Below are 14,286 nucleotides of genomic sequence, written 5' to 3' on the forward strand. Positions count from 1 at the left end.
CAATAATATGGCATAAAGAACATTCTTCAGGTGATTAAGTGAATCAATATCAAACCAGTTCCTGACAGACATACTGGAGACCAGCCAGGGAAGGGAAATGACACCGGTGTCAGAGGGCAAAGTCTACAAGACTGCAAGTTTCAGCTTGACTGAAACCATGCTGTACTCTGAAAACTTCACGATAAAATCAGTGCCAGCCACTGCACCTGTTGCAGCCAGGATCCAAAGTGGGACAGTTATTCATGTGCTAATATATGGCGCAGCTGCAATCTCAGCAGAGACCTAGACCCTTACCAGCTATCAGAGAGTCTGAGTTTGCCCTGTTAAAAAAGAGCGCACACACAGTAACATAAAAGAAATCCAACAGCGGCCTTGTCTCTGCACCCAAAAGAGAAGTCCAATGAGAGGAAAATGTTTCTCAGTGTGGAGGTCTCCAGGACCCCTGAGCATACCTGCGATGATGCCGTCCATTTGCTCCAGGGCAGCTTCTAGCACGTGACTGGCGTCAGAAGCCATGAGTCCTTTTCTGTCCTTTGTCTCCTCCTACTGAAAATTCAAACACAGCACATGTATTTCATGTTACATACCCAAGACCACTGAGCCCTCTCATTCCACCATGGAAACCGCACTCTCATAGGAACCTGAGTAGCCCACAGTGGGTTTCTGCCACCTCCCAGCACGGGTACTCCATGAATCTTTAGCAGGTGATCCCACTTGCTTCTGTCACGAAAAGCCACTGGGGCTCTCCAGGGTCGCCTGCAGCAGCGAGGCAGCAATTGCCACTGCCACCATCATCACAGTCCCGGCTCCAGAAGCTGCAGCCACCCTGGGGAAGGCTCGAGGCTCCCCTAGGGCTGCAGAAGGCACACAGCTAGCGAGAACTCCATCGGGACGTGCCCTGCAGCCCTGGGTCACAGCAGGCATTTGCGGTCTTATACCCGCATCTGTCCCACTCCTGGGGTGCTCCCCTACAGCAGGTGTGATCCAGGCTGAGAGGCCTCAGCTGCCACTTTCACTTCTCATGTGGGCCTGTGGGCCCCGTCTAGGAAGGTTTCAGGCACACTGTTGTGGGGAGAGCACGGTCTCTTACTATTTTAGTCCTTCCTACTCCACCCAGGACCACTCAAGGCGCAGAATCCCATCTGCTCAGCGTGGAAGAATTTCTCCAAAAATACACTGTCTAGCCACTCCTCTGATGCTGAGCCTCCCTTCTAATGAGAGAGGTGGCAATTGGTTCCATCTCCAGACAACTCTGCCTCTCATCAAGGTCTTTAAGCGAAACTGTCTTCCTGCAGCCTTGCCTCATTTTTCTCGCTTCCCACCCCCTCCCTGGGTGTCAGGCAGAGACAAGAGCAGTTGTAATCCTGAGACTTAACTCGCATCTGTAAACTGGAGGCAGGTGCTATTGTTTGTCTGCTCATTCAGCAGAGCCCACAAGTGTGCCCAATGGGCCTAAGTGCTGCGGAGAAGAGAGGCAGGGCTCCTAGATCCAAGGGTGGATAGCGCAGGTCAGGCAACATATCTGTTGCTCCTTTCCCCCACAGAGTTACATCTTCAGAGTGAAGAGAGGAACTTGAGCAACCACAGGAAAGTGGTTTGGAGAGGGTGTGGATAAGAATGTCAAGACCACAAAGAACCACGCTGGACGGCACCAGGCAGGAACAGTTAAATACCCTGGGTTCAAAGCTGGCCCTGCCATTTCCTGTGTGATCTCTGAACCTCAGGATCTTCTTCTGCAACGTGGGGAGGATGGCAGTACCAGACTCACAGGGTTGATGTCATAGTTAAATGAGTAATTAACATTTCATTAACAATGCAGGTCTTGCATGCAGTAAGGGCTCAATAAACCTTAGCCATTTTTAAATGACGTATTTTTGCCAGGACAGCTCACAGGATGAGGGGCTTTAAAGTGGGTCAGCTTTAGGGAGGGAGGGGAAACCTAGGTAAGTCCAAGCGGCTGGCCCTGTTGGGGCGGTAGGCACAGCAAATCAAGGCAAACCTGTTGGAGGGGGGAGGGGGAGGGCTCAGAGTCACAAGGGCAAAGGCCACGAAAGGGTCAGAAATGCAAGAACCAGGGTGCAGTCAGCTCAGGGGAGTGAGAATGGGGGCTCGTGGAGGGGTTGGGAGCCTCCCTGGCACCTCGGGGCGTGGCAGGAGCCAGGCAGGCCACAGCAAGGAGCAGCCAGGTGGCTCAGAGCACATGTGAATGTAGGTCTCAGGGTCTGAGTGGAAGCGAGGCTGGGGGGTTGGGGTTGGAGAAGAGGCAGCAGGAAAAGGGGAGGAGAGAAGAGAGCCGGTCTCAGCACCTTCACCTGCTTAGCCATACAGATAGTACAAGTGTGAAATCCATCCTACCCTCCAAGGCCTCCCCAACCGCTCCCAGGAAGAAAGCCAAAGTCCATACCATGACCTGCAGAAGCAGCTCGGCAGGATCTGGCCGGGACAACCCCACAAGGCCCACCCCCTTGACCGTCCTGCTTTGGCAGCCTCAGGCCCTGTCCACTCCCCCAGCACTCCGAGCCCCTCTGCCTCCCCTGAAACTGTGCACCTACCATTGCTCTGCCCTGAGATCACCTTCCCGGGTCTCTGCACGGCAGATCCATCCTCATCCTTCAGGCCTCAGCTCTGAAGTCTCTTCTCAGAGACGCCTTCCTTGCACACCTGCATCTAAAGCAGCCCCTTGGCAGCACAGCGGTTCCAAAGTATCTCGTCCATCTATGTTTCCTCTTTGATTGGCCTTGCAAACCCTCTGCGTGGAAGCTGGTGACCCTGTCTGCCTGGCTCACCCCTGTGTGCCCAGCAGAGTGACTAGCCCAAGGAAACTTAAGAGTAAATAGTTGTGAATAAATGATGGATCTGTATGGCCAACACTGCCTAAACCCTACTGTGCTGGGTACTGGGGGCGGAGGGGACATTGATGAATCAGACCTCAACCCTATTCCCTCAGACCATGCAGTGTAGTAGAGAAGACAGAATTAGGAATAATTAGGATGCAATGTGGGGTATGCTGATTGAGGCTGGTATGCAGTTTCCCTGGTCTGTAACGGCTGAGAAGGAACTTTCTCAGCAGGTAAGGGTGAGTCCAGGCAGAGGGGGGCAGTGTGTGAAAGGCAAGGAAGCGTGTAAAGACAAGATGTAGGTGGCAAACGTCAAAACAGTTGGCGAGATTATATAGGAGCACCCAGCTGCTCGCTATGAGTCAAAGCCCTCCATGGGATCTACGTAAGCGTGACTAGGGCAATTCAACAAGAGGAGCTTTGGAATCACACCCACAGCATCAGGGATCTGGATGCGCACTCGGCAGCTCAAGTGGCCTCAGATGTAAGCTTGAGCGGCATTTTTTAAGAGGACCTTGTATTTCAGCAGACTGGCTCCGTTGGGGGTCTCAGTCCTGGGGTGCAAGGTGAGAGGTCAGATAGAAAGTGCCAAGCGCAGAGGGCCCAGTTAGGACACCTGCAACAGAAGGGCCATAAAAACGACCCACGGGCCCTCTGCCCAAGGATGAGTTTGTACTTGGCAGGTGGCAAGTTGGGTGGACCCGTGGGAGCTGGCAAGAAGTGAAACATGAGTCAAAGGTGTATCATCTTTACGGTCCAGAACCTGGGCCAGTAAGACTGGGAGCGCTCAGGAGCCGGAACCTGCTTTGGGCAACTGATGAGCTCAGTCCTGGGTCTGAGGTGATGGCAGGATGCAGGGAGAACAGGCTCTGCCAGCCCCTGTGAGGAGTCAGTGGTGTGGGGTACCGGGGGACCCACTGAAGGGCCAAACACACCACAGGAGTGATGCCTCCAGGCCCATCTGTGAACACAGACACTGACTGAACAGGGAAGCCATGACTCCATTTGCCAACCATTCCCATTCTGGCAGCCTCAGTCATTTTCTCCCCTCACCAGTTTCGAGCTCCCCATCAGTAACACACCCTGGGACAGACCCTGCTCTCACGGAATTGGGGGTCTCGGAAGCAAACGTGTCATCCAGCTGAATTTGGTGTGTCTGTTCATCCCCACGGTGACACAGCATCTCCCAAGGGTTCGTTGGGGTTCAACCTGGGTTCGTCGGGGATGTGGGGGTTATGTGCACAGAGACCAGCAGCTGCCTGTGAGGAGGACCCCACGGAGAAGCAAGGTGAAGAGGGCGCACAGGGAAGAGGCAGAAACCCCAGGGCTGAGAAAGAGAGCAGGATCCAGGGGGATCCTACACCAATGGGGTAAGTAACGCAGGACAGCCCCCAAGCAGGTGGTGGGGAGGGGAAGTGAAATCGTGTTCTCCACCCATGAGAACGGGCTGCGACAGCCACTCAGGCTGGACGGCAGAGGCACTGATGGTATGCCCTGAGGACTCGAAGGCACCCCCACAAGCCCAAGAAAGAGAGGTGCAGGCAGAGGGGGACACAGTGCTCTTAACACCATCTACGGTCTAGTGACAGTAGTTAAATCAGTCAAAAGCCGTTTTCTCTCTGGACACTTGGACTATTAACAGAGCCCTGCATTTGACCCTGATGAGCAGGCAGTCTTCTCACGCCAAGAAATTGGCTCACACCGAGCTACAGAGATAAGGTAAGGAATGTTGTTTAATAAAAGGTGTGGTCCATTGCTCATGCATCCTTCTCTTCCCCCACAGGCCTCTCTAGATGCTGTCATCCTCCTACCTGTCATGGTGCCCGATGTTGGGCTCCCCTCAACAGACCCTCCTGTCTGCTACCAGCCAGGGAGAAACCAACCCTGCACCTGTGAGTCCAGCTGTGACATATGTCAGAGTCAAGTGATCTGCGCCACACAAAGGCCTGTTTGGCACTTTGAACTTGAATAAGGGGCAGGGTTAGGTGACGTTTAGAAAGTGAGCCACAATTAGCCACCCAACACCTGGTGGCCTCTAAGGCAGTTACTTAGATACGGTATTAAATACCTTTGTGTTCAGCAAAGGAAGATCAGAAGTAGGCAGGAACAGCTGACTAAGGTAAGGCTTGAGCAAGTAAATCTTAACTTGTCTCCATCCAGGCTGAAATGCAAGCTGCACGTCCATGTAGTAAACCACTTTTCTCTCAGTAAAGGTGGTTAGAGATGCCAAGTGTTTTGGGCAGGCTCAGAGTGTCCCGCATGGAGGATCAGGAATAGGTCTAGAGGCCTGGTCCCTCCAGGGTCTGCTGACTCCTCACAGCGGCAGCCAGATAGGCTCCAGCATCCCTGTACAAAGCAAGACCCGGGGGGGCACCCTCAGCCAAGAATCCACCACTACTGAACTCAGATTCATCTCAGACCTCTCTGGCCCTCAGTGGCCAACAGGTGGTAAAGAAGTATCACCACATACTTTGTGGTTTATCGCCACAAACCGGAGAATTTCCCCACAATTTACTGGTCATCCATAAACCACACTGACTGGCTCTTCAAATGGTCATTTAAAGGAATACCTGTTTTTAGTCCTCAGCTGAAGAGACAGCTTCTTAAAAGTATATGGGAAACTTCTTTCTTTGGGATAATAGAGCAAGAAGCCATTTTTAGCATTAAAAAATAACAATAACAATAAAGATGAAGGATGATATACAAAGACAGTTGATGGCAGTGCCTACATTCTCTAACATCCCATATCAACCAAGATTAACGTTCTTTTTAAAGGACAAACAAGAAAGAACATAGGGTTTATAGCCTAACAGTCTTGAGTTAAAACCTGGGCTCTGCAGCATGATGACCATGGGCCTTTAGGCAGATTACTTAACCTCTCTGAGCCTCAACTGTCTCTTCCATAAAATCAGTATAAAACAGACACCATTGTTATGAGCGAAAGTAAACAAGAGACAGAGCTCAGAAAAATACAGGAGATTGAAGTCAAACATCTAATTTAGCTACCCACTGAAACAATAGCAGAGGAATTTATTTTGAAAGACATAAACCCACAAGGACATGGAGAATGTGATAAGAGACACAAGGGAGATGCCAGGGCAACAGCTATGCAGAAGCAGGAAAGGGCAGTTGGTCCATGTGGGAGGGCTTCCAAAAGCTCTAAGATTTCTTCAGTAATATGAAATTAATGGAATATCTAATGCATCTAAACAGCTTAAGAAATTTATTAAGTTGAAGAATTTAATTCCATGATAAGAAAATGTGAACCAAGCAATGACAAAAGAACTCTGAGAAAACCAAAAAGTAAAAATAATCTTAGTCCTTGCAACAAAACACCGCATACACGCGAATTTAACAGAAATGGCACTGACAGGATGTGGGGATGAAAAAGTGCTTGTGAGTGATGGAAACAAGACTGGAGAGACAGCTGATTCATCTTCCAGGGTGGGAATTCAGAAGTCACCTAGATAATGACAACTGAAAAAAGAATAAAGTAGCAGAACAAGCATTTTTTCTAGTAACATGGATAAAAATACTAGGAGTTTGAAGTGGCTCCATCTGAGGAAGAGCAATAGGGGTGAGTAGATGGGGAAATGGCCACTTTAACAAATCGTATACGATTATTTGAGCCTTCACATTGTGCTTATATATAGTAGTGATTAAAAAAAAAATCAGAAGGATTAAAAGAGATAATGTGCGTGGTGTGCCTGGCACAGAGTCAAGATTTGATTACTGGGTGCTCATTTCTCCTTGTAGCTACTATATATCAGGCAAGTGTCTGTAGCTGCCTGCTAAGAGTTTATCCAACATTCTCTCACTTAATCCCCACGTGCCACTTAGGAATTATTCTCCCCCTTTACAGACAGACAAAGCAAAGTGCGTGAGGATTCGCCCTGTTCTTCCTCCCTTCCTTCCACTTTTCCTTTGAGGCGGGAACCCACCTAGTCGAGGGCTTTGAGCACAGGAGGGTCTAACTTACCTTTTAAAAGGATTACTTTGGCTGCTGCTTGAACTGGGGGTGGGGGGGGGGAGCTGAAGGGGTGGGGAGGGGTGCAGCAGTGAACACAAGAAAACCAGGCAAGAGATAAAGGTAGCTTGGACCGTAATGCTTGTGGTAAATGTTCTGATCCTTAAAATATGTTGAGGGCAAAGCTTGTAAACTCTACTGATAGGCTAGGCGTGGGCAGGAGAAAGTAAAACCCCAGGCTTTTGCCCTGAGCTTCTGGGAGAGTGGGGAGAATTGCAGGAGCAACAATGCTGGAGGGGGTGGGGTGGGAAGGGTGTGAAATTAGGAGGTTAGTTTTGGAAATATTCAGTTTAAGATGCCCAGGGACACCTAGACAGAGATGCTGAGTATAGTAGCCATTTGGAAATTCAAGGTATTTGGAGAAATCTGGACTGGAGATATTCTGGGAACTGTCTGCATAAAGGCAGTATTTAAACAACCACAGGAAGTAACTTATAAAGTAGTGTAAGACCAAAAAAAAAAAAAAGAGTCTCCAGGACTCTGAAACACTCCAAATAAATGTGCAGTCAAGGAGGAGAACCAATGATAGGGATGGAGGAGGAGCAGCCAGGAGAACTGAGACGGGGTGCACTATAAACCATGTGAAAAGTTCGCGGTGGAGACAAAACCAGGGATGCCAAGTGCTGCTGAGTCAGCCCAGAGGCCATCTTCTCTCCAGAGACTCGCTGGGGGTGATCTCACCTGCTCCACAACCTCACCTGCCCTGGCATTACCTCACCCTGGATGGCAAGAGCCTAACTGACTGCCCTGCCTCCAGACAGCCTCTCTACTCGCTCTGCACTGAAGGCTCACTGACTCAACGCTCCTCAAACCTTGGTGTTTGTTAGAAGCACCTGGAGAGTCAATGGCGCAAGAGGCCCAGGCTCCGGTAAGAAGAGGGCCAGGTGATCCTGAGACTGACCAAAGTTGATGGGCTGCAAACACAGCTCCCAACCGGGCACTTGACTGCTTGTGGAGAGTTTGAGGGGCCCACCACCAGCCAGGGTAGAATTATGCTTCTTACCAAGTTGATTCAACCTACTCAGCTGCAACTCTATGTGTCCATCATACACCATGGCAAACCTCAGCCCCATCCCAACCAATGTCTTACCATCAGCAGGCAGATTCTAAGCATTAACTGTCTGAATCCAGCAGCTTTCCAGCTTTTATGCCCATGCCGGCTAACTTTTCATCTTCTCTTTGAGCCAACTCTTCCAGAAAACCCTGTGTACAGTCAGGTCACTTGAGATGGCTCTTCTCTTGCTCTCTGTACATCTCTGCCCAACCAGTGCCTGCTTCACCCTTATCTTAAGTACAGGACTGACCTTCCTACGTACTTGCCCCAGGCCCCAGGTAATGATAGCTTATCAAAGGGATGGTGAGGGGCGTGTCCCTCTAGTGGTTTCCCGGTAACTAATGAGCCCACCTGACATCAATTCCCCCTATAATTAGTAATCTCTCTTTCTCCCGGGAGCAAAGACTGCCACCACGTCCTGTCTGCTGTCTGCTGTCCAGGGTAGGGTGTCGCTCCAGGACCTTGCTTCAGACATGTAAGCTACTCCATTAAACTACTCATGTTTGTATCTCTATTGTTGACTCTGGGCTCTTTCTTTCATCTTGAAGCTGGGCAAGCACAGGCCTTACAGGCTTACAAAATGCACCATGCTTAACCTGCTCACCTAAATGTGATCTCCCCATCTTTGATCTTGCAGGAAAAGGCCGAGAGCAGCTGTGCGCAGCCATCTCCCCGCAAGCCTCCCATGTGACTGGGCCCCTGAGAGCATCCCCCCTCCTGGCCTGGGAAATCCCATGGACAGCTGAGCCTGGCGGACTATAGTCCATGGGGTTGCAAAGAGTTGGGCACGACTTAGCAACTGAACAACAAACATAAAACAGCGGGAAACTAAAGCCTGGGAGATTGTGGGGGCTTGGAGGAGGAGGTGGCCCATCCCCTTCCCCACACCTGACACCCACCTCCCCCCTTCTTGGCCTCACACTCAGAGGGCCCCAATACATAGGGTCTTCCCCAAACTGCCTCAGTGATGCCACCACAGTCTCCAAGCCAGAAACCCAGGGGTCATCCCTAGCCTTCCTGCCCCTCACCCACATCCAGTTGGTCACCATATCCAGTAAAGTCTCCTTCCTCACCCACTCTCTGATCTGTCCTCTCATTCTCACCTATCTGGCTTCAGGCCACATCGTCTCCCATCAAAATGGCTGCCATGTTTTCCTGGCTGGTTTTACTGCCTGCAGCCACACCCCCATGCCCGGCTCATCGTCCACATTGGGTCTTGCACAAATCTAACAATAGTACCTCAGCTCTTGTACAATAATTCACCTGCTTCCTGTCACCCAGGAAACCACCCAGAGAGGAAGTCAAGGACCCAGGAGATAGTCAAGAGTGTGTGCTCTGTAGCCAGGCTTCCGTTTGAGCCCATTTTTTTCCCATCATGGGCCAGACCTTGGACAAGTTCCTAACATGCTGAGCTTATTTCCCTATTATAAAATGTAGGTGGAAACATACATGCGGTAGGATTGTGGACATTCCATGAGACAATGAGTGTGGAAGCCCTTTGCATGTAACTGGGTGAGAGTTTACAACCACAGCAGTTAAAATTCCTGAGATACAACAGCCAGACTAGTTTTACCCCCACTGCTTTCACTCTAAGGCTTGCTCAGGATACAATGTTTTTGGCCAAGACCCCCTTCCCACCTGCTCCATTCCCTCTCCTCTTTCAAGGCCCAATTCCAGCATCATTGATTCCAGGATCCTCTCCTTCCCTCAGACATGTGACTGCCCAGGCTCAGTCCCCCCTCCACACTCATGCCAGACTCCCTCATAGAACTCTAGAGCACTAGCGATGTGGGGTCCTTCATCTGAGCAGTAGCTCCTAGTGGGCAGAGCCATGTCTCTGAGCCCAGAGTGGGGCCCAGCACCCGGCCCATAGCAGCCGGTCAGCTACTTTTGTTAGATGGATGAAGAGAACCATGCATCTGTCTGAGGAAGGCAGCTGGAGGCTGACCAGGAGCAAAATTCCTTTCTGTCTGTGTATCAGTGAAATAAGTTGTCTCCTTCCAAAATACAGCTGGACAGGGAAAGGATAGACATTCCCATTCCAGAAGGGAAAAAATGGAAGAAATAAAGGTCACTAGCCTTGACTGGAAGCTGAGAGGCTCCAGGGATGGCAGGCAAGTCTGCACACGGGACTCTGAGGCTGGCTGAGATCCTGTCCAGCCTTGAGGTTTTTGGCCCCAAGGGGACAGGCCTGATGGTGCAGAAAAGCATCACACCTGGCTGCAGGGCCATGGCAGGGCCCACAGACATCCATGTAGTATCAGGACCCAAGGACAAGGCCATGGCCAATAGTTTTCCACCAGGACAGAGGAGCCAGACACAGAGAGACATCCTGTCAGGACACTACAGGGGAGTTAGAGCAGGGCAGAGGGACCAGGATACTGAGAAAGCTGCCATCAGAACTGGTGGCTGCCTATCTGAGTCTAATAAAAGCAAAGAGGTGGAGCCTTGATTTCTTTTGTCAGTGAATAGAAGTTTAAACAGCCTAAGAAAAACTGCACAGGAGAAAATAAAAGAATGCCACTTAAGGTGAACAAGCACGTTTAACTTGTCCTCATCTAATCATGGTATCAGTCACTCTAATAACAAGCATTTGTTTAAAGCTTTTGGCTTCAGAAATGTTTTTCACACACAAGGCTTCTCATTCCCACCTAAACATCCCAGATCAGACTTTTCAGATTAGTGAGACAGTGGGCCCAGTGGGAGCCAAGATCCAACAGAATCACCAAAGGGTCCTAAACCTAGGTGCAGGCTGGTGGTGCCAGCTGGCAACAATGGACAGATGCAATATTTCTTGCCTAGTGTCTTTTCCCCACTGTACCAGGTTAGTGAGTTATGTGCACTGGGCATTCCCAGCCACTCCCTGTTGGGCAAGTTCCAAAAGATCCCTAAGAATATCTGCGCTGGAGCCCGGCTCTGCTGAACCCACAGGAAGGAGTCCTTTTGCTTTCTGGCCCTTCCATTTAAAGCCCTGCCCAGCTCCTGTCACATGTCACTGCTCCTCCAACAGCCTCCTTTGGCACATCTGAACCCAGATGCTTCCACTTAGCATTTACCCAAAAAGCACTCACCCTTCTCACCAAACCACAGCCCTATAAATAGGGCTGCATGATCCCAAACAGCTCTTCCACCAATGTGTCATAGGGGACTCAGTCCCAAAGCTGAACATGATTCTCTGAAGAAAGGAATGAACAGCACTGGGTACTGAACCTCACCTCCAGACACCAGAGTCTGACTCCCCTCGGCTTAGCTGTTCCCCAGACGCAGGACTGGCATGCTTCTCTTCCTTGGAATAGCAGGCTTCTTCAGAGAAACACCACCCCAAAGACAGGAGCATGAGACACCACGAGCCCCGCCCACAAGGAGGAGCAAGGGGCCTGGTTGGGAAACGGGTGTGAGACGGTGAGAGGTTGTGAGGCTCACACCCAGACAGCACGGCGGACTGACCAGGCTAAGGCACAGGGAAAGCTGACATTGAGTCTCCTTCAGTGCTTCTGCTTTACCTGCCTGACTGTTCTCACTTTCCATTTTCTACTCTTGACATTTCACCCCCAAGCTGGTCTTTTTCCCCAATTCAAGGATTTATTATTGTGGTAAAGAGGCCACAATAATCTCAGGGATCAAGGCCATGGGCCTTAAAGTGGGCCTGCCAACGAATGGCTTAGGCAGATCTCAAAGGACAAAGGATACAGGTACTCCATCAAGGAGAGGGATTGGGAGACCAGGTGATGAGGCAGGAATCTGAGCTTTTGGGAGGAGTGGGATGGATAGCTGGACAGTGTCCAGGGGGCAGAGCATCACCAAGCCCCCCACCAGTTTGGTTCTCAACACTGTGCTTAAGACAAGTACATCCTTGTATCCTCACTACAGCCACCCAGAGAAGTCGGGATGGGAGGTTCTTCTCCTTCCTGCCGAGAGTCTCAGAAGAGCCTGTCTGAGGGTGTCCCCTTCAAGGTTGGGATGTGAAGGATCATCCCAGACAACAAACACCTCCCTCACTGGAAGATGTAACTGAGATCATGGTGAGCCCCACACTGGCCAGCCACCATCCGTCAAATGATGGCAGTTCCCACCACGCTCGTGCAGTCTCCATCTAGCTGTAAAAGCCAGTCTGCAAGTTCACAGAGGGTTTCCTTCCTCCCTCCTACAGAGGCAGCAGCCCCTGTAAATAGACTGTGACATCATTATCTCATGTAATCTTCTTGGTAATATAGAATCCTGTGAGGGATGTAGTGCAGTTACCAGCCCCATGAACAAAAAAAGCATCTGAGATTACAAATATATTAAAACAGTGCCAAGGTCACACGGCTGAAGTTTACCCACAAGGTCCTGTTTTTCACCTAAGTCCGCACCTGCTCTCCTGGCCACACTGCCCTATCCTGCTGATTTGCTCAATGCAGTAAAGAGCTGGAAGATGGCAAAGTTGGTTTCCACGTCCAAACCAAAAGAGCTCAAACCACCTACAGACATGAGACTAATCACTGCTCTGTGATTATTCATGGGGACTCTGCCCATCGCCCACCTCCAACTCTGTTACAAGATAGTATCTTACCTGAGAAAAGACACACAGAAACAGTTCTCATAAAAATGTACGACCCCCCCCCCAAATCAATATATTATCTCTTTTGGATTATCTATTTAACAAATACTATTTTCCCCCCTTTCATCGGTGAAACACTGTGGTAGATACTATGAGAGGAAGAAAAAGTGAATTTAAGACTATGTGATTTTTCTCCCCCAGACCACAAATCTTTCATCTCTAATCCATGTCAATTAGACTATGAAGGCTTCGTGTAGAATTTGGCCTCTATCTGGGATCTGTGAGCCAAAGCTAACAAATTTTGTCTTTTGCCAATTTAGACTTCAGAAATTCATAAATTAATGGTCTAATTTTAAAGCAGCCATGGTATGCTTTTGTGAGAAGAAAAACATCATTTCCCTGAAATTCCCATCCTCTCTAAAATTAAGTTCAGATGGCAATTAACTGTGAAATGTCAATTCTCCAATGTCACTAGCTCAACAAGCAAGTTTGTATTAGTTTCAGACACAAGTAGAATTGCAAAAATCAGCCATTTCCTGAGCATCTAATGGACAATGAGGTTCACCTTGTCATCCATTCATTCAAGCTGATCGACATCCAAGGGGAAGGTCCTGGGTGCCTGGCACCATGGAGACCCTGGGGATTTCCAGGGAGAAAGACAGACAGACAGACACACACACACACACACAAAGCAACAACACAGCAGGAGGTGTGCTCCTGGGAGAGGGAAGTTCAGCAGGCTCACAGCAGGGCAGCAGCAGGAGGAAGGAAGGACCAGTGCAGTGTGGGAAATCCTAGAAGGCTTCGCGGAGGAAGTGAGATTTCTCCAGGTGGACTGCAGGCATTGGTGCAAATACATTGCAAGACTAAAGAGCATACCCTCAAGGTATGGGGAGGGATGGGTATACATGGAGCTCTGTGTAGCCAGAGAACAACTGGGGAAGAGTGGCAGCAAATGAGCCCAGGACTAGCCTGTGAAGGGCCCCTCACAGGATCTCACCCTGAAAACTTGGCCTTTATCCATCAGACATGGGGAACCACTGACAGGAGCTACCTAGATGCTGCCTGTTATCCAACAATAATGCGGAAGCAAGCAAGGAATGGAGTACACCAAGACTGTATATTGCAACCCTGCTTATTTAACTCATATGCAGAGTACACCATGAGAACACCATGCAAAATGCCAGGCTGGATGAAGCACACGCTGGAATCAAGAATGCTGGGGGGAATATCAATAACCTCAGATATGCAGATGACACCACCCTAAATGGCAGAAAGCGAAGAGGAACTAAAGAGCCTCTTGATGACAGTGAAAGAGGAGACTGAAAAAGCTGGCTTAAAACTCAACATTAGAAAAACAAAGATTGTGGCATATGGTCCCATCACTTCATGGCAAACAGATGGGGAAACAATGGAAACAGTGACAGACTTTATTTTCTTGGGCTCCAAAATCACTGCAGATGGTAACTGCAGCGGCGAAATTAAAAGACACTTGCTCCTTGGGAGAAAAGCTATGACAAACCTAGAGAGTGCATTAAAAAGCAGAGACATCACTTTGCGGACAAAGGTGCGTATAGTCAAAGCTGTGGTTTTCCAGTAGTCTCGTACAGCTGTGAGAGTTGGACCATAAAGAAGACTTAGCACTGAAGAACTGATGCTTTCGAATTATGGTCCTGGAAAAGATGCTTGAAAGTCCCTTGGACAGCAAGGAGATCATCAAAGCGTCAATCCTAAAGGAAATCCACCTGAATATTCACTGGAAGGACTGATGCTGAAGCTGAAGCTCCAACATTTTGGCAACCCGATGAGAAGGGCCAACTCATTGGAA

At 49.6% G+C, this 14,286-nt stretch overlaps 1 protein-coding gene across 13 annotated transcripts in view; it reads right to left on the minus strand.

Annotated features, from left to right (window-relative positions):
• The window catches only part of PPFIBP2 (PPFIA binding protein 2), a 166,207-nt gene that overhangs the window by 132,602 nt on the left and 19,319 nt on the right, over positions 1–14,286 (minus strand). For 11 of the 13 annotated variants that reach the window (XR_006272024.1, XM_043481824.1, XM_043481819.1 and 8 more), the window contains one exon: positions 453–546. Coding sequence is in view for 12 of the 13 variants with exons in the window: in XM_043481824.1 (XP_043337759.1) it covers positions 453–516 (64 nt within the window). In the remaining variant the exon portion in view is untranslated. Of the gene's footprint in view, positions 1–452; positions 547–11,133; positions 11,153–14,286 lie in introns of those variants that run through there. The other 2 variants (XM_043481822.1, XM_043481821.1) reach the window with 2 other exon arrangements.

Source organism: Cervus canadensis, chromosome 11 (genome assembly GCF_019320065.1).
Source record: "Cervus canadensis isolate Bull #8, Minnesota chromosome 11, ASM1932006v1, whole genome shotgun sequence".
Lineage (NCBI taxonomy): Eukaryota > Metazoa > Chordata > Mammalia > Artiodactyla > Cervidae > Cervus > Cervus canadensis.